This window comes from Clavelina lepadiformis, chromosome 6, assembly GCF_947623445.1.
Source record: "Clavelina lepadiformis chromosome 6, kaClaLepa1.1, whole genome shotgun sequence".
Classification (NCBI taxonomy): domain Eukaryota; kingdom Metazoa; phylum Chordata; class Ascidiacea; order Aplousobranchia; family Clavelinidae; genus Clavelina; species Clavelina lepadiformis.
Window position 1 is genome coordinate 15,638,873 of NC_135245.1, and position 24,443 is coordinate 15,663,315.

Below are 24,443 nucleotides of genomic sequence, written 5' to 3' on the forward strand. Positions count from 1 at the left end.
AAAGTTAAACAATTAAAGCTAGATTTTGAAATGGCTATATTTGATATACCGCAAAGATTTGTCATTAAATTGAAAATTAAATGTTCTTAAATATTATGTTTTGCATCAGCCTATTAACTGTTTTAGGCAAAATATTACAAATAATTAACTGTTTTGTAAACTGGTGTTTCACGAAGAAAGTAATCCCAATCTAAGACACCCAAAATAGTATATGTGGCCTATTTCTAATAAACTAGGATATATAGTTTGTATCACTTGCAAGTTGTAGGCCAATGGTGGACAAACTGCGGCTCCTCGACCTTTGGTTTGTTGATCTACATTCTACAATATTTCAATTTAATAGTGAACAGTTTTTATCTCAAAACTAAACTTTGTTGTATTTTGAAGCGTTTTTAAAACTACAGTATGTAATTTTAAGTTAATATCCTTAAAAACACTACAAAACGAAGAAGATGACATCAACAAATAACTGAAAACAAAAATACCGAAGTTTTAATCCGTACAATGGCACAATAATACAAAAACGTACAATAACCGGGTATATAACTATATACGGTGTTTTAAAATTGTACATGATAAATATAGCTTACTATTGTACGCATAAATGTGAGATTCAATTTCATTTTGGGGCGTTCTAGAGCCGTTTTTGAGCCATAAAAATCGAAAATGTTTGCACTTGGTGCATTTTGGGCGAGGTACCTTTTGGGCATATGCTGAAATTATGGACTCAACTTTTAAAAACGTTTGGTCGCCCCTTGGCTTAAACGCAGTCTATATGCCACTGATGGTGACGTGTACAACTTTTTTGAAATCAAAAATGGGGCCTGGGGCAAAAAAGTTTTAAAAACACTGATTTATTATAGTAAGCTATTTGCATTCACAGCACAAATATATAGATTTAATGGCTATCTGCTATCTGTAATTTTATAAATCTGGCTCTATCCAAATTGCATAAGTTTGCTCACCTCTATTGTAGGCCTATAAACCATGTTTTGACAAAAGCACGTCTTCATGCCAAACGTAACAGAGAATCGTGGAATAAACTACTATCACCTACTATCAAATTTATATTTTATTCTCAGATATAAAGTTGTTATTGTTTGATTGATTTGTACATACATGTTATGTTCTTGAAATAAAATATCCATGAAATATATATCAACTATTATTGCACACGATATTAAATTAACGAATTTAGTGACTTGCGCAGCCAAATAAGCAACAAAAAATGAAAAATCAGCGTTAAAAATCATGGCCATATAATTAACGCAGTTTGCTTGTAGGAATAAGAATATAACAATTAACGCAAAGAAGATCTTGTGGTTTTTCTCCTAAACCTAAACTATAGTTGTTTAATGAAAAAAGCTGTAGACTACTATGCTTAAACTTCAATGAGTTTTGAGTTTGTCAGGCAATGAATAATCAAAACATTCAACTTCAAACGGTATTTAGAAGACAGAATAAAATCAAATCAGAAATCATAAGACTGGCATTTAGCATTTATCTTCGAGTTTGGTGGTTCACTCTGTCCAACGACAATGAAAGCAACGAGGAATAAGGCTGCAAGAACAGCCAACGCACAGATGACTCCAATAGCCCAATCTGGCACCGATTTACAAGTAAGTTCCGGACATGTGCTTATTGCAATTGTTGTTTTAACTGTTGTTGAAGGAGCGGGAGACGATGCGAGATGGTTCATGCGAGTATGAATATAAGGTTGTTCCTGCACGTGGTAAAGAAACAGTTATTGTAAAAATTGGAATACTTTTTATAACAAGATTTAAACTATTGACCTGCAGCTTAAGCATTTTTCATACACGTTTTCCGTCTTACACTGCTTAATTTCATGTAAATGATAATAATTGCTTTACTTGGCAAAACAATTAATTTGTTTTATGGACATTTTTCAGTATGAAGCTATAAATAATATAAATTACTTTGCTTGGACATTTTAGGTCGGTGACTTCCCATACTGTCGTCTTCTCTCCAACTGGTTCCATCTGCGTTCAGTAAATACAATTCATTGCATTTTGTGCGGTTTGTTTGTCAGATAAAGTCAATAATAAATTCAAGCCAAACAATAAAACAGACCATGTTGTTCCATAAATTAAGAGCGCCCATTGCGTGACCTTTCGAGCTGAAGTGAAAGCAATCCGGGGCAAAAAAGGTGGCGTCGACAAGACCATCCTGAAAAATCGTTAAACCATAAATGTGCCGGATTTAAGATATACCACTTTTAATGCATTGTCAGCTCTATTATATACCAAAAAATATAATAAACTTGACCGAGTAAAATAAGATATTGCATGTTAAATTGTAAGTCATTTCTTAAAACCGCTTTGTTTTGGTATGTTTGACATATAGTTGCGACAAAGTACAAGTTTGACAAAAATGCTAGTTTACCGAATACCTCTGTATAAGGCAACACTGTTTCTTCGAAAAATGGTTGAAGTACTATCGTAAAGTCATCCTTTGTGTCATATTTTCCACTTGAAACAAGCTCGGAAACCAGCCTCTGGAGATAAAAATGTCACATGATAGCTCAATTATTGGAGTAAAACTCAAACAGCACAAGCATAAGTCATAAAAGTTTACCAAATAAGCAAACAAATCGTTTGTTAGTAATAACGTAGTCAACTTCATAGTTTGAACAACGGTTGTCACGAAACGGTTTATTGTATTTGTTGCATCGTAACTTATGCTCATAAAATTTTATGATAAATCTATAATGGTTTAAAACAAAGTTTTGGTTTTTTCAATCACGTATCTCGTGAGACGCACCGCTATTCAAAGCTATTTACGAGTTTGTGTTGAAATGATGGCAATATAAATTAAAAAGCAAAACCAGGCAAAACATTTAGGATCACTAGAATATAAGTGCAAGATAAGTAATCGTATTCTATATAGGCTAACCTGGTATTCCCAATTTTTTTCCTTAAGTATTTGCAGTGCTTCTGGATCATTTACAGATTCAACCACGTGACTACAAGCCAGGTTTTGAAAAATATGACAGAACTGACTCGCATTGTAACCATCTGGCACTTGTGGCAGCAAATATATTTCCATGATCTGAATGATTTGAACCAGAGCACGGGGCAGCTGCATAAGCAAAATATCGATTAGAAAACAGGACTTCCAATTCAGTTATTTTTTATAGACTATAACCTAAATAAAAAAATATTGCAGATATAGGCCTAGATGGACCATTGAATCCGTTACGATCTATACTGATTACAGTAAAACTCGTTCAAATCACCAGTTAACCTAAGTGGCTGCATATTGCTTGGTTCTGACTCAGAGCCTATTGTTTTTTTGTACTGTAAATAAAGAATCACGTAGCTTTTGATTTAGTTGGTTTGCTAACTAACATGTTCGTGCATGATATCAAGAGCTGCTTCTATTTCGTCTCTGTACACTTCTGGCGACGCTCCAATGGGATCACGGTCAAGAGCACACAAGTCATTGCCTCCAATAAAAATTGAGATAAGTTTCCAGTCATGCTCGAAGCTTGTTTTCTGCCAAAAATAATTTCTTAATATTTATGAAAGAATTTTGAGACGACTTACGAATTACTAACTAACTAACTTCCTGAAAGACGATTTACACGGAATAATTTATGCAACAAGCTTACGTTATCTGCTTTCATTCTCCTGATTAATTCGTTTACTTGGCTTGTCATGTCCCTGCAATTTTAAACTGTTTGATGTAATGCTTAGAATAAAACCAAATTTAATTTACACAAAAAAATCGGTAAGTATAGAGAAAATAAATAGGTCATGTTCAAGCAATTAGCTGTTTGCAGAATACTTTGCCCTCGCTCCAGGAATTGCAACATTGAACCAATCTTCATCTTCTCTTGGAGCAAATCCAACCCCCAAACCCATAGAATATCCTTTCACGCTTGGGTTGAACTGGCGAAGAATGTCTGTTTGCATAATAATAGCCTACAGCATTGCTGCATACTCTTTGAGGAAATTGTGATGCAGAATGTAATAAACATAAAACAACTTGGATATAAATAAAAGTTCGTGAAAGCGAGTCACTCACAAAATCATATAAAGTGCAGAAATAATCTCAGGATACATCAATCATACATACTTGGTATTGTAAGGGATGTTTCTAGGCTTTCTTCTCCACCTGCCGTCCATACGTAACCCCTGTATTGAATGGCAATTCCCGCGATCGTATTTGCATTTTCTCCTGTTCCAGCCTTCATGTTGACATGATTATTATAGAAAGGAAATAGATAATATATAGCTTGTCAAATGAGTTTAAAGCAAATTCAAGTTATAACTTAATGTTTGTTTTGTTTTAAATAGCTGAAGCGATAAAGTGGCTAAAGTGGAATCACGTTCGGGAAATAACTTCTCAAATGAAACTCACTAACTTTTAAAAATACTAATATATATTTACCGTAATGGAATCACCCAAAGCTCCGACGATTTCAATATCTTCTGGTCGTAGGTTATGCACTGCAAATAAACGATCGCAGTTTACGGTTAATAATTAATATACAGTAGATTTATAGTTTATTGTTACAAGGCCAATTTTTGGGTGCTTAAAATTACCGGTTTTCTTTTCTGGTGTATATTCAAAGGATATTCCGAAATCGTTTATTCCTGTTGAATACGAGTTCGATTCAACCGATTCTTTCCCCTAATCATGACACAGTTTAAGAACAATGGCCGAACAAAATTGAAAAGTGTTTATAAAAAGAAACCACATAACTTGGACTACGTTTTCCTGTTGGGTAAGTTTTGCGAAAGGATAGGATAGGATACAAAACCGTATGCTGTAAGCCTACTTTACAACTTCGGCTTTTGAAGCTTACCGACATATCTCCAACAATTCTATAAATCTCTGATTCATACCTTCCCCATTCATCAGTATAATCTAAAAATAGGTCAGTTTATCCCTTAAATGTCATAGACAAAAATTGTATGCCTACTTCATGTATGTGTAGATGACCCTTAATGATATTCAGTAACCACTTACATTGATTTGCCTCCACAAAGAAAACAGCAGCAAAAGCTAACAGCACTGTAAAAGGCTGCATGTTGCTTAATATTTAAAATATTTTCCTTTAAGTTTGCCTGAAAGTTTCCTATTCTAATCAAATGCACAATATTAAAAACAAATTTTTATTGTTAAATACAAAAAACGACATTTTGTTTTATAATTCTTGCCCTTGGGTCTTTGTCTTTTGTAAAATCTGTTTACTGTCTGTCCAACGAAACTGGAGATTAGCTAGAGGCCGCAACATTCAATAACAATTAACTTTCTGCAGTGTTGTGTTCATTTTTTATGTTCATTTGTTTTAGCAATATTTTACGAGCGGTTTACTGTTCACATCAGTTTACGAGCTGCGGTTTGGTGCATGCTACAACAATTTCGTTATGAGTTTTTAAATAAGTAAGTTGCTTTTTTGTTGTTGTTGTTTTCCAGAGTGTACATGTGATGGCAATAAAATCGTTATACCTTTCCTTTCATAATTTTTTTTTATGAAAGGTATTTAGGGAAGACCGGGGTTAGTTGGAAAAATTTTTAGGAAAATTTAAACCACCAAAATTCAGAATGATTTTCGAAATCTTTATCTAGTCTGGCATAATGACTACGATGATCTACAACTTATTACAAAAGACTGAACAGAAATTGTTACAGGTTTACGCACAAACTTTAATTTTTCAGACATCAGTCACGTTTTCCAACTAACCCCGACGCCGGGGCTTGTTGGAAAACCACACGGGGTTAGTTGGAAAATACATCGATTTGTTATATACAGTATTCAAAAGTGTCTGTTCTTTGAATGTCAATCAATCTATTGTGGATTGTAGCCCGACAAGTCAACAGGGAAGATAAATCTCTGCTGACAGCGTTTCGTTCCTCTTCTGTTGAAAGGAACAGGAAATTTGAATACAATGTCTTTTAAATTTTGAGTGAATTCCGATTCGTCAGTGTCCATAGGAAAAATAAACTAGGGGCGCTCATTCGCTAATTTAAAGTGATTGGAGCGCTTCAAAAATTTGAAGGTTACGTCCCCATCTTCAAAAACATCACTTACATCTCCAACGTAGTACTGCACACTTTTTCTTGCAGAAAATTTGACCAGTGCAAATTCACCTTCTTTAATGTCATTTGGTTGATTAACCTCTGTCATTTCTTCATCGTCTGTTGTACTCCCGTCTGAGCAGTCCTCTTCATCTGATAAGAGTGGCGGCGGTACTTTGTCAGAGTCAGACTTTGAAGCATTTATCAAGCATTTACAAATTTTTATGTTTACTGGTGTGAATGCTCTGGGGAAACTTCTCCCTACCATATCAGGGATGTCATAAATAGTTATTGTTGTTCCTCGGTTTTCTTTCATCCAGCAGTCACAAGCGCTGTTGTAATAACGCTTGAAAGGCCCATAAACAACCCTATCTAGCAGCTGCAGCTTATGAGAGCAGTGGGGTGGAAATGAGAGTAAGACAATGCCATGCTTTTTGGCATTGTCTTACTTTCCAACTAACCCCATTCAAAATTTTCCAACTAACCCCGTATGCACATGGGAGAGAAAAATTACTTTTTATGTAGCCACTAAACCAGGTAATTTAATTGCCTCTGCCTTTTCTGGTACCATGGCACCTACGGTCAATATAGACTAATGAACTTTCACTTATCTCTCTAAAGCACTATGTTACACGAAATTTACCAACAATCTCGATTTTTAGTTCAAAGTATAAAAAACAGAAAAACGTGTGCCACTCTTATGCTTCTGCTCTTAGAACAATAAAATTAACATGGCAAATAGATAACATCGTTGTCAATCACTAAAGGGCAGTAAAGATTTACAAAGATGTTCGGGGAATAGTGAAACATCGATTTTTCAACTAACCCCGTTTTCCAACTAGCCCCGGTCTCCCCTATATTATTATGTTGCATCATCACATAGCATTTTGTTTCCTGATTACTACACAACGCTTTTTAAAAAAACTTAAAATTTAGGTCGCAAAGATGCAATTAATTTGGAATTTTTGTAAATGTAAAGCGTATCATAAAAATTTATAATTTAATACAGTACATCAGTAGGAATGCTAGGCATAAAAAGTTGCAACCCCATCCCAAATTTAAAAGTATCTTTATTTTATTCACGCTTGATATGTTGCAAAACTCATTGATGCATGTCTTACCGCCAAAAATAAACAACAGAGTCCATAGAGCAAAGTTATCGTTTGGGGTCCTTCTATTTTATGAATGTGCAACTTTTTGCAGCTATGTACAGTTGTATGTGTAGTTATGTGCAGCGTTTGCAGCTTTGTGCAATTTAATTGCAGAGGAGGCTACGATAAGAAGCTTTGTCTACTCGGTACTCGAGTGGTTCTAGCGCTGGCCTTACAATAAATGCGACTCGTGTTCCGTGTTCGATACCCATATGCAGTTGTGCTACACCATTATCAAAGGCATTAACAACACTTGCACCTATTTAGTAGATCTGGTGGACAGTTCTAAATTCGGGAAATACTATATAAAAAATGTTTGACAATCTGAAATTGCGCAAAGGCTAGTTCGGTGACCCGGCTCGAGGGATGATAAGAAATCATAGCAAGGTTTAAGTAGTGCAAAGACTTTCCTCAGTCCGAAAAGAAAGATTATCGTAACTAACCATGTACCAAATTTCTGGCATAGAACTGCTGTTTTTTCCTATTTTGTTATGTTATAAGTACTCTGTTACGTTGGCTTGGCACCCTACCAGACTTCAGAATTTGACATAGGCGCTTTTCATGAGCTTAAGTGCGTTATTTTGCACTTAATGACTTAGAAAGAAATTTTATGTTCTCGATTTTTAATTGATTTAAAGTATGCATTTATAAGTCAAACTGTGTACGTTACTGTGTAGTTGTACACTTATGTTTGCAACTATACATTTTGCGCATTGCACTTGTCATTTTTGGTTGTTTAATGCACTGAAGTTCTTGCTGAAACTGGCCGTACTCTGCAGTTCCGGCACCCTACTTGAAAGTCTATATTATGCACCGGATTTATCTGGTGCAGAAAGCTGGCTTAGGCTATGCGCAAATTTTTTGATACCTTGTATACGATATTATACCCTAAGTTTTGCGTTGGTGTGGTACACATTTTGGAATTAGATTGATTGGCGTATTTGTCCAGCGCATTGAAAACAAACTTCCCAATAGAACATAGTTCATCAGTTTCAGTTTCTGCTGGCTGTTTTGTTCCAGGTTTTCTGCAGTAGTGGAAAGCATGACAACTACGCCCGGGATATAGCCTATTTTAAACTTCTGCTTACTGTACTCCAATTACCCAGACTGCAGAGTATGGCAAGAGCACACCAGGGCAAACCGGTGTCTCCAGAAAAAAAGGAGACAGTAACTTTTTCTCTGATTTGTACTGCAAAATAAGTGTTTAAAACAGATGTCTCAAAAAAAAAAGAAAACACTGATTTTTCCCTGATTTCTATGGCATAGGGCCGCACCTTGCCTGTACAAACGCCGGGCAGCCTTGGGCCACAAGTCGCAGTGCACACCAGCTGCTTCCTTGCACACCTGCACACTGGAATTTTGCTTCAGCAGACTTGAGATCTCGGTGAAAACTGCCATACTCTCCAGTCCGGCCAATTACAACGTGTTGTACTCTTAAAATATTATCACAAAATACCATGTTTCCAGCTTGGCTCTTCTGCATATGATATCACTGATCTGGTATTTACATTACAGCATTTAACTTATTGTCTTAACCTAGTGGGTCGCAAAATAACCCCTGTTTTATTTTATTCGTTGTCACTTGGCCTGTTGTCAGAGCATTCTAAAAATAGGAGATGCTTTGGGTTTCCTTTATATCGATAGTTTTATTTTCTCATATCAGAAGCGATTAGCCTACACTTATCAACAAATTATTACACCATACCCCATAACTTATTCTCTACTAGCCAGTCATACTTAATAACTTCTTTCCATGGCTTTCTTTCCATTTACTTCATTCCATATGCCTTTATGTACGAGTGCAAAAATACAAGAGACCTTATTCTCTCTTAGTTTTGCACTCTCATGATGAAGGCCTGAATGGGAATTAGTAGAGTCGTAATCATTGAGCAAGTGACTCGACTCGAGTCACTTTTTGCAAAGACTTTGCTTAACTTGAGTCCCTTTCTAGAAAATTACTTAAAAGACTTAAGTTGAGTCGATCCTTGTTGATTAGAATTAGATTTCAGTATTAAGGAAAATATTTTTTTCTTCCATTCATACAAACACATTAACACAGTTCTAAATTGAAATAAATTTTTTGAAACAAAGTTTTAAGGTGTCTTCTTGACGGAAACGTTGCTTTTGCTTTCTGTATGGCTTTGCATTTATATATCAATTGACTTGACTTGAGTTTTATTTGTCAAATGACTCGACTTGACTCTATTCAATTTTTTCAAAAGACTTGACTTGAGTCTTTAACAATGAATGACTTGCCTTGCGAATCCTGTTTGATGACATGGTTACGACTCTGGAAAGTATTTATGAGGCATTAAAATGGAAGTTATGACATGTAATGGTAGCTCCTTGGTCAGTCTGTTCATATTTGACTCTGCCATAGGAGTGTAGAACTACAGATCCAAAGTCTGGCATGAAATGAAGCTTAGCATATGGTAGCCTACATTTTAGAATTTTGGTTTTCATGGCTTGTAAATTAGGTCAAATTTATTACTGGTATCATGCACTGACTTTCAGTGTTGCAAGCACACTTTTATTTGCTCTTCACTATTTTCTAGCAGTGATTTTAGCCTCGTAAATGCCAAGTCGTAGTCAAAAAATGATAGTGTTTAAATCAAAAGCATAATTTTTTTTGTGTGTAAAAATGTAAAATGGATTTAAAGCATGATGATATTAATCGCAGTTATATGACAAAATTTGCCAGTTTAATGGGGTATAATTTATACCGTATAAATATTATTATATATAACCCAGTATTAATAGTAATCCTCATAAATGATGACATTGCCACGCATTGTAATTTTCAACTATTCCACTGCACTTGCTGCTAAACACATCACAGTAAATCTCATTTTTTGACATACAGTGTTTACCATATCATTTAAGTTAGCATATATTTCAAATCATAACCTAGCCTAGTAATTTAGCCATGAGAAGCGATAGTTTGGGTCAGGAGATTATTTTAGACTTTAAAAAATTAGTATGTCAATTAAAATTTAAAATTAGCATATATTTCGATCCACAGGCTCGGCTAATTGCCATTTATCAAATCGGTATTTTACCACTTTGGTAACCGGCTGTCGGTAAAATTAATGTGTACTTCATCGACTGCTGATTATTAAAGTAGGAAAATATCAATTGCGTAGCCAACTAGCTGTTTACTGAAATTGATGTTTTCAAATCCAGTAACCTGCTGCCGGTGAAATAGACACTGCCATACAATTTTAAACATTTCACTTTTTTGCAAATAAATGCATTTTACAATGCAATGCAATCTAAAGCAGATCTATTCTAAGTTTTAGCGTAAAGTTAGGGCAAATAAGCTAGAGTAAAACTTTTATTTAAAAATACTTGTATATATCTGATTACTGACAAAGATATTATTGAATTGTTTTTTGTATAACATATAATCATATATATATAACAGATTTTCATTAAATTTGGTGTTTCCGAAATCGCTATGGCTAGTAACTTTATGTTGCCTGCTACATCGCAAAATCTGACGACTACAAATGATACCCTTGAATGCTTGGTACTTAAATTTGAAAGATTAATGCAGCAAGTTGAAGATGGATTGGAGATTCGTGATGTGCTACATCACAAAGATGGGCGTTCAATTTATTGCGACCTGCACAAAAAAACTGTTTGTTTAAAAGGGCTGCTTTCAGAGATGCAGTGCCTGTTAGACAAGCAGAAAGAAGAACTTCGTAGCTTTAAGGTTTGTTTTATCTAATGTGTTGAAAAGCTTGGCTAGAAACTGTGTGCGTGTGGTTTTACGTAAGTGTGCTTCTTTCAACTGACTTCTATAAGTTTAAATTAAAGCGATGATGTTATTCTCAGGTAGGTTATTTTTAACTATGAAGTGTGTTAAATCTTTTATCATTTTTGGAGAGCACAAATTATTCCAGGGCCAAAGGGCTTTGAATGTTTTATCAATATACAGATAAAGAGCTGCACGTAAAGCATGGTAAACCTTATCAGCCTATGGATTTGGGGAAAATAGCGTTAAAGGTTCTTTGATATTTTGTTGTACAGTGAGACCTCGTTAATCCGAATCCCGAACAACCGGAATCTTCGTTATCCAACACAAAACTGCCGGGAACGGATTTCTTCCTATGCGTTTTACCCCTTTAATTTGGAAACCCCGCTGTCCGACTTCGACACAAAAGTTTTGGAACAAATGTGCTAAATAAATAGCAATAAAATCCGATAAACTGGATTATTAATAGTGAAGCGAAAATGATTCGCGATTGTCCTAGATACAGTAGTTAGTTGACGAAAACAATAGCCGATTTTAATTATCTACGCTTAATAATGTTGCAGTTTCTCTCTTTAAACTCCTACGCATACTTTGAATTTGAGTAAGGTGCTTACTGCTTTTTTAACACGGTGCTACATTTGCAAGATTAATTGATTTTTCGCTTTCCGCTAAACCGACATTTTATGACAAAACAAAGTGGTCAGAATTAACGAGGTCTGACTGTATATATATTTTAATAAACAAACAGAAATGTGTTTTATGGTATATTGATACATACAAATTACAATGTTCCTCAAACTTCTTGTCCATTCGACCCTTTTAGGTGAAAATTTAATTGTAAAAGTGGTTGGGGAGATATACACACCCTTGCACGAAGGAAAAGTTTAGGAATTCTTCCATATCTTAGCCCTTGTAACTGTCAAATTATGTTACTGTCTAAAATTGACAAAATTCAGTTTAACATAGGAAACTTGTAGTCTCATGTATTTGCATCTAACACTGGGATTAACTCTAACAGAATAAACTAGCATACATCGCTAAGAAAAGTGTTTAATAATAATTTTAGTAATCTGACTTAATTCTAAAATAATTCATTGAAGCTGTAGGTGAGACCATAGATCAGGGTTGTTCAATCATAACAGTTTTTTGCTTGCACTTGCACAATCAAATTTCAAGGTTTTAACTTCAATGACTACCAATGAGGATATTTTAGTTTTGTATCCATTGATTTACGGATAGACTTATTATTGCAATGCCTTAATTGATGGCAATTTTATTCATCTTTTTTGTAACTTTATTGTCTGATCGAAGGTGAACCTGGATGACATTCACGCTCTGCAGAAGAAGATTGATCGTCTGATGATTTTTGCAATGAAAAATTTTTCACCACTGAATATATCGAACTCAAATCCTACATCGCCAAACTTAAGTCATGAAACAGGTGCTAAGTTTATAACATGTTTATGGTTTCACATAACACATAATTTTGTCAATGAACCAACAATAAGCTAAAATCTATCAATGGTACAAGCCAAAAACTGCTAGTAAATCTGTCTTACCTATCAAATTGTGTTTTTATGAAAACAATTTTTCAGTTAATTGTTATTTCATTATCATATACCTATCAACTACTTCCAACTACCAATCAATATTTCAAAGTTTATCACACAAATAGGAATCCTGTATTACAAATTTGTTATTGTTCATGCTTTAGAAGGACACAACTTGTTTGTGATTATTTACATGCTTATAATCAATTTTGTGTTATCTTATATGGTGTTTAGATGCAGATAAGGAGAATGCTCCAGTTCCTGTTAAGCAAAAACCTCAAACAAAACCTCACAAAGCTGTACCAAGCTTGAATCATTTGACAGAACAGCAATTACAAACTGTGCCCAAGTAAGTAATAAATAAAAGCTTTTCAGTCTTCATGAATTTATCATATCTCATGGTACATCCAATTACTTTTGCTTATAATTTGTTTATTTTGAAGGTACGTAAAGGGCCATTTAAGCCTGGTTCTCGTAAATGCAGGCATTGACGAAATAAACAAAGTGCTGTCGAAAAAGTACGAATTCTTAAACAGACCCCGTAAAACTCTTTCACTAAAGGAGGAAAAAAGGCGGGCTGTGTATTTAGAGCAAGCAAAAGAAGTAAAAGGTAAACTACCATATCAAGTTTTATGTTTATTTCAAAGTATGATATACCTCCAAAATGAACACAAGGCCAGCTTGATTTTTGTATTTAAAGCCTTACCACAAAATAAGCCAGAAATAGAAAGTCCTAATTCAATGTAGTAGTAGTTTACGTTAATGTAAGTCTTTATATTATAAAGAATATGTGACTAACCTTTATGCTACATTAATGTTAACCATGTCTCTGACATTTTTAATATTCCTTAATTATAGGTACGCCATATAGCACTTTCTTTGTCGATGATGACATTTACAAGTTCACAACTACGCTCAAGACAAAGAAGAAAACTAAAAATGACGTCTTTCTTATCCTGCGCCATCTTGGTCGCGTTAAAGAAATGCACAAAGGAAATCTCACTCGCTATTGTATACTCAGCGTTTAAATGTGGAATTAGGACAGTGAGGCTGGAATATACTGCAAATGTAGTTGGGCTATCTGAAACATATTATATCCCTTTCTTCTTGAGAATATTGTTAAACAATAAACACTACTATTTTAATGATTGTATTTACAATTGCACATCGGCTGAGAACAAATGTTTGTATACGTGCAATATTAAAAGTTTATAGAAAGTGCAAAAGAATTATAGCAAAGACAAGCATACAATGTTTAAGCCAGGCATAGCAGTCAGCAGAGTATGTGGTCTTCATAATATTGTTTACATAGAATGGAAACACCATAAACTAGAGCAAGGCGTTGCTCCATCTACAGTATTACATAGAAACAAACAGTGAGAGCTCAGTTCAAGACCACTTGACGTCGCCTTCATGAAATTATCGAGTCGGTGTGTGGTCACTGCTTCGTTTTCTTTACCACATCGCACTATCGATCGCAAACGTTGGATGAGTGCATTTAACTACCGGTAATATCCTTTAACACATTTTTAAAACGAATTTTTTGTGGGTTATTCAGCTGGTTTCAGTTGCTCCAACATCCTTACATGACACTTATCTTATCGCATTTTTTTCGATTCCGCTAATCGCCAAAGTTTTTCCGCTACATTAGTTCACTTAATATTTATTGCATTAACTGTGTAATATAAATAATCACTGCCCTGGCGCATATTTGAGCACTGAAATTCATTCCTACTGCGTATACAGTTCTAAGTAACTCGACAAAGGTAATAAGTTCTGGTCATTTTAATTTACATTGAATACATTTAATTAGCAGTATGACTTTAAACACGCCCAAATCCCAAAGATTTCTTCAGTTGGCCTAAAATTGTTGTGCAAAGTTATAAAGAACCAGTGACTTGATGACGTGACAATGAACAACGGTCACACTTAACGGACTATGATTCGATAGCTATGTAATATGCTCTTCATGTGCTGCGAATAACGGCAAGTAGCGTTCTACTGCCAACTCGACACATGAGACGATCTTCATAGCAGTTGATCGCACCCAACGAAATGTTGGCCAACCTTGGTATGCCAATAAGCCTCGTCCCGGTAAAGGGAGCAGTATTTGCTGGTCCCAAGGGTGATCGTATTTCTGAGCTTCCACTGTATTTGATAAAAGCTTTGCGTGTTGCGGTCACGCATATCACACACTTATTAATTACAACGAAAAATCGTGCTTCTATAAGTTACCCCAAATTTTGGGAGTACTAATACTACTGAAAAGCGGGTTATTGCAGGTAAACGTAATAATCGCTATTGACACCAAGTAGTTATGATATTTCTATTATGATATTTCCCTTGTAGAAATGAAGTTCCTGCTTTTATGGAATGTGATGTGTAACTAGTCTAGCACTATTTACTTAGTTTTCGGTTTATCATAGATAGCAATATAAACTAAAAGCAAGCCATTGCATAAAACACCTAAAATTCCAAATGATTCGAAGCCATAGTATTGAAATATATAACCACCGATTGTGGGGGAAACACTTCGAATAAGAGAATGCACGGACATACTGATTCCAATTATTGAACCTGCACATAAATATAAAAAACAAACTAGAAAGAGGTATAAAAACTTTAAAACCTTCAGTGATATTGATCTTACCGGTGTCATTTGCATTCACAGTTCTTGTGAGCATTGCTTGCACTACTGTAGAAAACACAGCTCCAGCTACTACCATTGGCAGCAGTGCAATGCAAAAGCTAATAAGATCATTGACAAAGAGTGCCAGCGCCCCATATGACAGGCAGAGGCATGCCACTGATCCATTGATAAGTGTCCAGTCATTAAAACCATACTTTGTAAGTCTGCCAATCAATAAGCCTTGTGTGATCTAAAATGTTAAACCATGAATGAATTTGGTGGAGAATAAAACAAAGTTAAAAGGTTTCTACAAGGCAAAAAATTCGACTCAAAGTATGTCAGTTAAAAAAAGTGCCTAAAACCGGTTGTAGTATAGCACCCGCCCTGAAATGACACTACATAGCTTTAATGCTGTTGGGCAAAGCAGAAAAGATGTTTATTCCTCTTCTGATGGTTTTGCAAAGTAATACTTCAGATATCGCTTTTGGTTAGCAGCAAAGTAATAAATTCAGGCAATGCCAAATAAAACAACAAAAAACCAAACAAAAAAGTGTGACGTTTGCTTGTGCTAACTGTAGAACGTTCAGTGCTTGTCTTGTTTTATGTTAAACATAGAATGCATGTGCCACACCATTTTTAAGTTGCAATACTAAATGCGAGCATCAACGCACATGATTCTTAGGATTTTATTGTCATGTCGCAGGATGTTCGCAATTAATAATAATTAATCAAGAAGAAATATTTTCCTGCACATTTTTTTAGGTTACAAAATGTTTGTCTTAGAAAAATTTGTAGGTCATGTATCGTATATGTTGGTGTGAGTTATCTAAACATCATTGTGCCAGTTCATGGACATTATCCAAAATTTACGACATTATACATAGCTGATTTTAAGTGATAAATCACAAACTACAGTAAATAAAGAGATATAATAAGATATAAACACAATGAGGCAAGTTTCTTACCATGGATACTACCCCAATGTATGACAGAACATATCCATTAACGGCTGCACTCAGCTTGAAGTGATTTAGTGCCACCATACTGAACATGCTATGCAGGACCCCAATTGGTAAACCAGATACAGTCTTGATAAACAACAGATACCTGGCGACTGGGTTCTTCCAAACCAAAGAAAGAAAAAGGTCTATGTCAATCAGCTTATTTGAAGATTTTTTCTTGTCTGAATCATCTTCCTGTGTATCATGAAAAAAAACAGGCCTGTGGCTGATCATATACAGTACTATATGCATATTGTTAATAGTTGATCTGGCAGACTAACGCAGTAATAACAACATATAGAGACAAAGTTGTTAGGATAATTATATATATTATTGTTATCCAGTTTGGTTGAAATGGTGCTTGTGTAAAGAGAGCAATTTTAAACTGGATTAGTTAAAGATCAATTGTAATATACATTTTGTTTACTCTACGTAGATTTAGTGACTTAGTCATTCAAATTGCATATGACATCAGAAAAACACAGGAAGCAGTTTGCTGAAATCAACTGGCCTTTTTTATACATTAAGTAAATGTTTACAAATATGGCAATATCACGAGTGATGTTACTATATTTCTGAGCATATTAACGGACAGTTGAAAATGAACGAGATTGTTTACACAACACCACACTTCAGCAAAACATTAAGGAATCAACATTTTAAACAAATCTTTTATACAGTCACCTTTTCTTCTGACATATGCACAGTTTTTGTGGTTTGTGGAACGAATGTAAGTACAAGACCGATACTCAGAAGAGAACCAAGTGCAGCAACAAATGCAGCCACTTGCTCACTCGCGTATGTTGTACACCAGCCACCTATTACAGGGCCCAGCACCATGCCTACGCCGTAGGAAAGACCCAATTTGCCAAGAGCATCAGAACGAGATTTCGACTCAGTGATATCAGTTATCACCATTTGTGCACCTGCAGTAAAAAATTTCCTTTTTATTTATAAATTCCCATTTATAAATGTATCTATCATTATATTTTTGTCACCGGTGTTTGAGCTATGCAGTCTTGAGTCAATATATAGGAAATTTAATTGATCATCAATCGTGAAACAGTAAAATATTAATTAAGCGAAAACATTACCTCCTATATATAAATAAATATGAAAATTTTCAATTAAAAACAAATCTATATATAATTTTTTGTGGATGGGTTACCTTGCATAGCATGCATGAAGACAGAAGGCAACCTTGACAGAAAAATGACAAATACTGTGTTTGCGACACCCAAAAGAAAGTAACTTAGGAATGCCGATGTAAATGCAATTGCTAATGCAATGCGATTTCCAAACAAATCTCCAAACCTGAAACAAAGTACAGAAAATCATTAAACATCAGTAGAAAATTTATAAAGTAAATTATTGATTACTGCTTTCTAATATATCTTAGAAATGTCAAACATACGAATATATAGTGATTAAGCAATTCTATAAGATAAGTTTTTTGCATATATAATTTTGACCTTACCTGCCAAAAATAGGTCCACCCAACAGTTGCACAACAGCAAAGGTGGTTTGTAAATAGCCAAATGTAACTGGATTAACATCAAGTTTCTTGGTGAGATACTAAAAAAAGACAAACTGTGTTAGAAAAATTGCAGATTTTGTGCACTTGACTTAGGCCAGTGATTATTAAATTTTTGTGTTGGCAAACCTCTTTTACTTAGTTAATAGCAGTTTTGCTCCCAATCATTTATAGTGCTCGCTTACAACACAATTAAAACTAACTTTCATATCTGTTAACAGCTAAGCAGATTATTATGTAACATTAGAAAAAAGCACAGAAACAATTTTTGACCGATAACGCTAGAACAATAATGTATACTGTATGTAAGTAGAGCAAAAATGTTGCAGAATAGTGTTATAATGTTTGAAATAAAAATAATTCCACCGACCACTTAAAAATACTCCACAACTACAGACCCTTGGCATAGGCTACACGTCATGACTTGACCAAACTTGTCATGTAAAAGTATCCACAAAATGCACAGGTAAACAATATTAAACAAAAAGATTTGACAGCTCTTTATTACTCACAGGCAAGGTTCCAACTTGAATCCAAAAGCAGAGTGCATAGAGTGTGATGTTTGTATGAGTCAGCAGCACAACAGTACTGGGATTTTTCTTTGTCATTGCCATTTCTTGTTAATTGAAGCAAAAAACTCAGCATTAACTAATTACATATAAACCTGGTTGTACAGTTATCTGGCTTTTATAGCATTTCCTGCAACGCTGCAGGCACTACAAAGAAAAAGAGAAAATTGCATTTTTCTTACAATTCATATTTGCTTACAATGATATTGTACAAAAATCTGTGCAAATACACATAAGCTCAAAGAAATATAAAGCGCATGAAATCATGCATATAAAACTCAGATGACCAAATCACATATTTTACCATGATTATCTCTAAACGGTCAAGATAAAAGATGAAGCAACACCTGGAACCCATATGACAATTCAATGCAAGGCTAAATTGTCACTCACATCACAAAATGGGTACAGTATTTCACCGATTAAAAATCATTCAGTCCAAAAAATGAAAGTGCACTTTCCAAGAAAAGTTATTCACAATGTGAGTCAACCTGAATAATATTGACTGACATTTCTTTAACAATCAAAATCATACAAAGCAGTAACAATGAACATTATCAATTCCAAGTTTACTAGTAAGTACTTAACAAAATGAAAAATGACATATCGCTTTTCGTTGAGTGGCAGGATGTCGTACCATATCTGATTAAGAAAATGGTTACGAGTGTGTTTAGTTCTTAATCTAGCTCACAAAGGAAATAGATACTACATTATGAGAAAAATTTTAAAATCTGAGTCAACGGATAGATTTTAATAACTATCAAGTATCAACAAACATGAATTGCATTGAAATTAAGCATGCATATGCCAGAACAGTTAATACTGAATTGAGAAAATTGACAAAAAAAATGAAATTATGCATTAAACCTACTGAGTGATAACAAAAGAACTGACTTTACTGCCATATGTTATTAATAAAAAAAATATGATAGTATAAAAAAGCTTCTGTCTAGTATATTGATAGTGAGATGATAAAGAGAATGCCTGAATGATATATACAATCAGCATATTGGCAATCTACACTACATGTACATATATAAGATAGGTACATTTAGTACGGTGGCCAGTGAACAAAATATTCTACAATGCTGGCAGTATTCCTGTCTTGTGAACATTTAAAGATGTACCATTCTAAACACAAGGACCACGTCTAAACTCGAAAATATTAAAAATAAACAATAATGGGAACAGATGTTCCCACAATTAAAAAAGAGTGAAAAGTTTAATGGAAAAAGTTAATTTCAATTGCATCAGTCCACTTATATTTCCTTAGGTATATGCATACCGATAAATCCTTTTCCATCAATTCACCACATTGCCCAGTTATTTTAAGGATATTTTTGGCATCTACCATGTCTTCCATTTAGTTTTTTATACATAATAAGCAGTGTAACTAGAGCTACCTATGTTTGTAAACATGACCTTTAAGATATAGCATGCAGTTTTGCAGTAATCCAACTGGAAACCAGAGCTAAATTATCAATTTCTGATGATTGTCTGTTTAAGGTGACCAACTTATGCCTGCATAATTGGTCGGGTGATGGTCGATTTTCCGCTTCTTTTTGCAAACAGCACTGCACAAAGTCACACAAGTCGGGTGAAACTGATTGTGTCGGTAACCTAGGAGCTGCTTCATTGACAATACATTGCATCACTTCCATGGGAACAACACCTCTCGACCCTGCAAACAACATTTCGGCATTCAAAAAATGTTAGAGTGCTGAAAACAGCACAAATACTTAATTAGAGATTACTCATGAGAAAGTAAATTAAACTATAGCATTTTTACGTATTTTTCCCCAGCCCATACAGATATATAAATACCATACTTTTGAATGTACACCTACTGCAGTAGTCTTAGTCTAACACATACGTGTCAAACTCCCGGCCCGCGGGCCACATCCGGCCCGCTTTACATTAAAACTTGGCCCGCAATGCTATTTTATACGTAGAACTATTTCTGGCCCGCGATATCATTGTATAGTAAAACTTATTTTTTTCAAGCAAGAAACAAGATTATAACAAGTCGTAAAATACAGCAGCACAGCAGTTGCCCCACAATACGACAGAATAAATCGATTTATTCTAACGCTTGTAATCTGGGCTGCTTTTTTCTTTATTGTTTGTTAATTCTTTAATGCTTTTGCAAAGAGAAAAATGAAACATACTGATGTAAGAGAAGAATAATCAAAAATAGCCCAGTCAAAAACATCAAAAATTTGGTGTTGTTTCGCTGCCTGTTCCAACTCATGTTTCTTGTCACGAAATGTTCAATCAAGTTTTATCCTTGACCGGCCCGCGGCGTTAAATAAGTTTTGAGTTTTGGCCCCTGGTGCGATTGAGTTTGACACCCCTGGTCTAACAAATGTTTTTATATCACACCAAATAAAATACTTTAAAAATAACTTCACAGCACCTTCAGTTTGTTGTTGTAATGTTGTAATAAAAAATATTACATACCTGCAAGTTTTGCTTGCAGTTGAGGATAAGGAAATTTTCCTATTGCCAGTTCACACAAAGACAGGCCAAAGCTCCAAACGTCAGAGTAAATGGTGTAGTCATGCCCTATCACTCTTTCTGGAGCCATATAAGCATTGGTACCAACATATGTCCGTGCAATTGAATCCACCAGCTGGGTGCTCACTCCAAAATCACAGAGTTTAATATATCCGTTGGTATTAACCAAAATGTTAGATGGCTTCACATCTCTGTGCATTATGCGAAGACTCCACAGATGTTGCAATCCGTACGTTATGGCACTAAGCGAAAAATTTTATGTATATCATATTTTCTGAATAAAAGGTGGATGGAAAATAGAATTGTTAAACACCCAAAAATAAATCGATCGTCATATACCATACCATGCAACATTTCTTAATACATTATCAGGAATTTTTCCATATCGATCCAAGGATCCTCCATCCATGAACTCTGTGCAAAGCAGCACTCTGTTTTCATCAAAATAAGCACCATAAAATGCTATTATATATGGAGATCCATTACATCTGAAACAGTTCATTTAACAACTTAAATACAGAAATAATGTATGAAAATAGCATGTCTATATATTTCCACTCTACCCCAACGATTCTAATATCGAAATACAGTGAGACCTCGTTAATCCGGACCACTTCGTTTCGTCAAAAAATGTCGGTTTAGCGGGGTATCCGGATTATCGGAAATTAAAAAATCAATCAATCTTGCAAATGCAGTACTGTGTTCAAAACGCAGTATGCACCTTATTCCAATTCTAAGTACCGAGTTTCTGGCTGGACAGCAACTAAAATATAATTATATTTTTTGTATGATCCGACCCAGTGTCGAACCCCAGAACCACCGTATTAAAGACGAATGCTCTAAGCCAGTAGTGACGAACATGCGGCCACAAATAGGTTTGACAACCGCTCTTGCATGGCAAGGCATTCCGGCGGGACCAGCAGTCTTGAACTTTCTTTGACCTGTTTCTAATCTTTGCGCAATGCGATATCAAAAGCTGATAGCACGATTGAGTTGCAGGAGTATGTCTTCAATAGATTGCCACACTCAACCGATGTACTGTACGTATTTTTTTGCGACCGCGGAAGCGTTGTTTGTTACTGTTGATGAACAATTTATTTTTTTCGTTTTTAAAATACTGTACAGTATTTCATAGTATGACTAAAAAGCTGTGCGGCTTACTCAGCTGTAACTGTCAAAGTGGCTTGCCACAACGAATAGGTTCGTCAACGAACCAATAAAGACCGCAACGTTATTATGCGCAGATAATCGGCTTATTGTTTAGTCAACTAACTACATACTGTATTAGGACAATCGTGAATCATTTTCGCTTAACTGTTAATAATCCGGTTTATCGGATTTTATTGCTATTGATTTAGCACATTTGTTCCAAAACTTTTGTGTTGGAGTCGAACAGCAGGGTTTCCGGATTAAAGGGGTAAAATGCATAGGAAGAAATCCATTCTCGGCAGTTTTGTGTCGGATAGCGGGGATTCCGGTTCATTGGGGGCCGGATTAATGAGGTCTCACTGTAATGTACATTTCATTCTGATAAAAAATAGTCATAACACCGATCAATAACTATCGGGTGTGTTGGTGACAAATAACATCAAAAAGCATGGGCCAGACCACAACGCATTTAAATCATTCAAGAAATGGTATAAACCTGCGTAAAATTTCCAGCTCTTGCAATATCCTTCGCTGTTCTTCACCGGTCAAATCCACAGTGATAGACTTGACAGCAGTAATGGTTTGCGATTCTTTGTGGATGGCTTTTTGCACCACACCGCTGTTACCATTGCCCAGTGTTTCCAAGAAAAGCAATGTGTCATTACTAAAGTGCCCAAGCTCAAAACTTAATGAGTCTTGTATAATATTAATGCAAGTTTTAGAGATAGTGGGTCTAACTTGGTTTTGCATATCCAAAAATACATTGCCGCCAGTTTGTGATGTAGATATATTCATGTTTTGTTGCACTTTGAAATTTGTTTGGTCTTGTCTAAACGGTGCAGGTTTTTGCATCGTGTTTGTAGTTTTTGTATCATACAACCCATTTGGAAGTCGGTTTGATGAAAAAGATGCCAATTCTGGTCTGTTTTTGGATAAAAGCATTGATGATGCTGTAGGAGCAATCGCAACTTTAAGATCATGAACATTTCTCCTCCTTGATGGTTTTGCAATTTTGGGATAAATAGTTAAATGAATCTGATTGCATTCCATCATAGGGTCACTTATAAAGGCTCCATGAGAAGAACTGTCAAAAGGAGAATTGGTGTAAAAACTAAGCATGGCTTTTAGTTCATCATCAGTTTTCACGGTAATGCGATCACCATCTTCATCTTCGTATTCAAACGCAGTCACTAACAAATGACCATTGCTTGCCTGGAAATATAAATGAGTAATATGAACATGGGTTTATGTGTATGGGTTCATAGGGTCAAGGTATGTGTTGATACTACTTGGGTATAACTTATGTAGACATAATCTTTACAAATCAAAAGCTACAGTCAATCATTCAAAAAATTAGTAATAGACTGCATCAAAAAACAAAGTATAAAGTCGCTAACTTAATAACCGTCATCTTGCAAGATTATAGCCTACAACCCATGCACAAAATACTTAAAAAAATTCAGAAATTTGAGATACAAAATATGTTTTATAAGTAGAAGACTTTAAACCTGTGAAACTACATCCAGAACATCTTGAAATGTAATCTGTCTAGAAAATGGTACATTCCAGTCGACTTGGTGACCAGGATTGAAGCAAATACGAATAACTAGATTTGGCTCTGACCAGTTTTGCATAACGTATCAAAACAATTTCACACAACTATACACAGGGACACAAACAAACAACAACTAAATCGGCTACTATAAATATGTCTGTATGTATATAAAAGTTATTCGTAATTTAAAAAAATTCTTTTCTTGGAAAAGCACAATATTTGGGTTTATTTCATTATCCTGGTATGGGGGTATAAAAGTAAAGGAGACTCGAATTCTTGACTCATCACGTCCATTTAGGGATTTATAAAAAATAAACAAACAAAAACAAGTTGTCTGAACGCTAATTTATAATAAATAAACAAAAAATTATGGCTATAGTACACGTCATCACACCAAAATTTTGCGTGCTTCCACGCACGATTGCTCATTCAAAACTGCCATACTTTCAAGTTGGGGCCTATGTTTGTTTTGTTATGAAATCGGGACTTCGACATTTATTGATCGAACTGCATTGGGGATGCCCCTCAAATGAACTGACGACAGATTTTAAAAATCGGACACCACTCTACAGAATAGGGAACGGGTTTATAATGTTAAGAACAGGATAAAATTATCACCGGAATAAGTCCAAAATTGCCTGAATACCTCTATTAAAGCAACTCGTATTCGTGCATTTTCAGTATTTAACATATACTGTCTTGGTCTTACATGATCAGATTGTGACGATCTTGTTGATGGGCCAATATTTTTTAGCCTGTTCCAGTGGTAATCCTACTCCTTTGATGAAATAAACATGGATGATTGGGTGCAACATCTACAGACCAAGGAACAAACATGCCCAAAGCAGGATTAAAACACCGTAAAAATATATTACTAAATTGCTAAAATAGATTCATACTTAAGCAGTTTTATAAATTGAAAATTGATTCAGGACATGAAATGTGACAGCGCAGTAATGCATTGTCAATTCATGATAGACAAC

At 35.0% G+C, this 24,443-nt stretch overlaps 4 protein-coding genes across 4 annotated transcripts; 1 reads left to right on the plus strand and 3 right to left on the minus strand.

The window, feature by feature from the left end:
- Nucleotides 1–1,054: 1,054 nt before the first annotated feature.
- Nucleotides 1,055–5,111, minus strand: LOC143463321 (phospholipase B1, membrane-associated-like). Its single transcript, XM_076961782.1, has 13 exons — nucleotides 4,996–5,111; nucleotides 4,832–4,893; nucleotides 4,569–4,656; nucleotides 4,414–4,472; nucleotides 4,099–4,210; nucleotides 3,808–3,925; nucleotides 3,632–3,683; nucleotides 3,369–3,515; nucleotides 2,914–3,099; nucleotides 2,411–2,515; nucleotides 2,092–2,187; nucleotides 1,938–2,000; nucleotides 1,055–1,723 (listed from the first exon to the last, which is right to left on the minus strand). The coding sequence occupies exons 1-13, from the start codon at nucleotides 5,054–5,056 to the stop codon at nucleotides 1,472–1,474; spliced, it is 1,401 nt and encodes a 466-aa protein (XP_076817897.1). The 5' UTR covers nucleotides 5,057–5,111; the 3' UTR covers nucleotides 1,055–1,471.
- Nucleotides 5,112–10,603: 5,492 nt separating this feature from the next.
- On the plus strand, nucleotides 10,604–13,651 carry LOC143461880 (SKA complex subunit 1-like). The gene is made up of 5 exons (XM_076959796.1): nucleotides 10,604–10,914; nucleotides 12,268–12,397; nucleotides 12,741–12,855; nucleotides 12,950–13,116; nucleotides 13,365–13,651. Exons 1-5 carry the CDS (start codon nucleotides 10,657–10,659, stop codon nucleotides 13,532–13,534), a joined length of 840 nt encoding a protein of 279 aa, XP_076815911.1. The 5' UTR covers nucleotides 10,604–10,656; the 3' UTR covers nucleotides 13,535–13,651.
- On the minus strand, nucleotides 13,641–18,408 carry LOC143461879 (solute carrier family 22 member 18-like). The gene is made up of 7 exons (XM_076959795.1): nucleotides 18,183–18,408; nucleotides 17,614–17,711; nucleotides 17,305–17,450; nucleotides 16,821–17,062; nucleotides 16,101–16,331; nucleotides 15,157–15,385; nucleotides 13,641–15,083 (listed from the first exon to the last, which is right to left on the minus strand). Exons 1-7 carry the CDS (start codon nucleotides 18,282–18,284, stop codon nucleotides 14,908–14,910), a joined length of 1,224 nt encoding a protein of 407 aa, XP_076815910.1. The 5' UTR covers nucleotides 18,285–18,408; the 3' UTR covers nucleotides 13,641–14,907.
- On the minus strand, nucleotides 18,387–23,910 carry LOC143461878 (dual specificity mitogen-activated protein kinase kinase 5-like). The gene is made up of 5 exons (XM_076959794.1): nucleotides 23,414–23,910; nucleotides 22,402–23,117; nucleotides 21,101–21,244; nucleotides 20,700–20,998; nucleotides 18,387–19,920 (listed from the first exon to the last, which is right to left on the minus strand). Exons 1-5 carry the CDS (start codon nucleotides 23,537–23,539, stop codon nucleotides 19,664–19,666), a joined length of 1,542 nt encoding a protein of 513 aa, XP_076815909.1. The 5' UTR covers nucleotides 23,540–23,910; the 3' UTR covers nucleotides 18,387–19,663.
- Between the last annotated feature and the right edge of the window lie 533 nt (nucleotides 23,911–24,443).

What these genes read in the sequence shown, in the direction of transcription:
- LOC143461880 (XM_076959796.1), top strand. Translation starts at nt 10,657, where the DNA reads ATGGCTAGTAACTTTATGTTGCCTGCTACATCGCAAAATCTGACGACT. An exon ending in AAACTTAAGTCATGAAACAG is followed by an intron (nt 12,398 to 12,740) that starts GTGCTAAGTTTA and finishes TATGGTGTTTAG; the next exon opens with ATGCAGATAAGGAGAATGCT. An exon ending in GCAAGCAAAAGAAGTAAAAG is followed by an intron (nt 13,117 to 13,364) that starts GTAAACTACCAT and finishes CCTTAATTATAG; the next exon opens with GTACGCCATATAGCACTTTC.
- LOC143461879 (XM_076959795.1), bottom strand. Translation starts at nt 18,284, where the DNA reads ATGGCAATGACAAAGAAAAATCCCAGTACTGTTGTGCTGCTGACTCAT. An exon ending in GGTGGACCTATTTTTGGCAG is followed by an intron (nt 17,451 to 17,613) that starts GTAAGGTCAAAA and finishes ACTTTGTTTCAG; the next exon opens with GTTTGGAGATTTGTTTGGAA. An exon ending in ACATTGGGGTAGTATCCATG is followed by an intron (nt 15,386 to 16,100) that starts GTAAGAAACTTG and finishes TTAACATTTTAG; the next exon opens with ATCACACAAGGCTTATTGAT.
- LOC143461878 (XM_076959794.1), bottom strand. Translation starts at nt 23,539, where the DNA reads ATGCAAAACTGGTCAGAGCCAAATCTAGTTATTCGTATTTGCTTCAAT. An exon ending in TTCTGGATGTAGTTTCACAG is followed by an intron (nt 23,118 to 23,413) that starts GTTTAAAGTCTT and finishes TTATATTTCCAG; the next exon opens with GCAAGCAATGGTCATTTGTT. An exon ending in GAGCTGGAAATTTTACGCAG is followed by an intron (nt 21,245 to 22,401) that starts GTTTATACCATT and finishes GAACTGTTTCAG; the next exon opens with ATGTAATGGATCTCCATATA.
- LOC143463321 (XM_076961782.1), bottom strand. Translation starts at nt 5,056, where the DNA reads ATGCAGCCTTTTACAGTGCTGTTAGCTTTTGCTGCTGTTTTCTTTGTG. An exon ending in CTTTGTGGAGGCAAATCAAT is followed by an intron (nt 4,894 to 4,995) that starts GTAAGTGGTTAC and finishes ACCTATTTTTAG; the next exon opens with ATTATACTGATGAATGGGGA. An exon ending in ATTCCTGGAGCGAGGGCAAA is followed by an intron (nt 3,684 to 3,807) that starts GTATTCTGCAAA and finishes TTAAAATTGCAG; the next exon opens with GGACATGACAAGCCAAGTAA.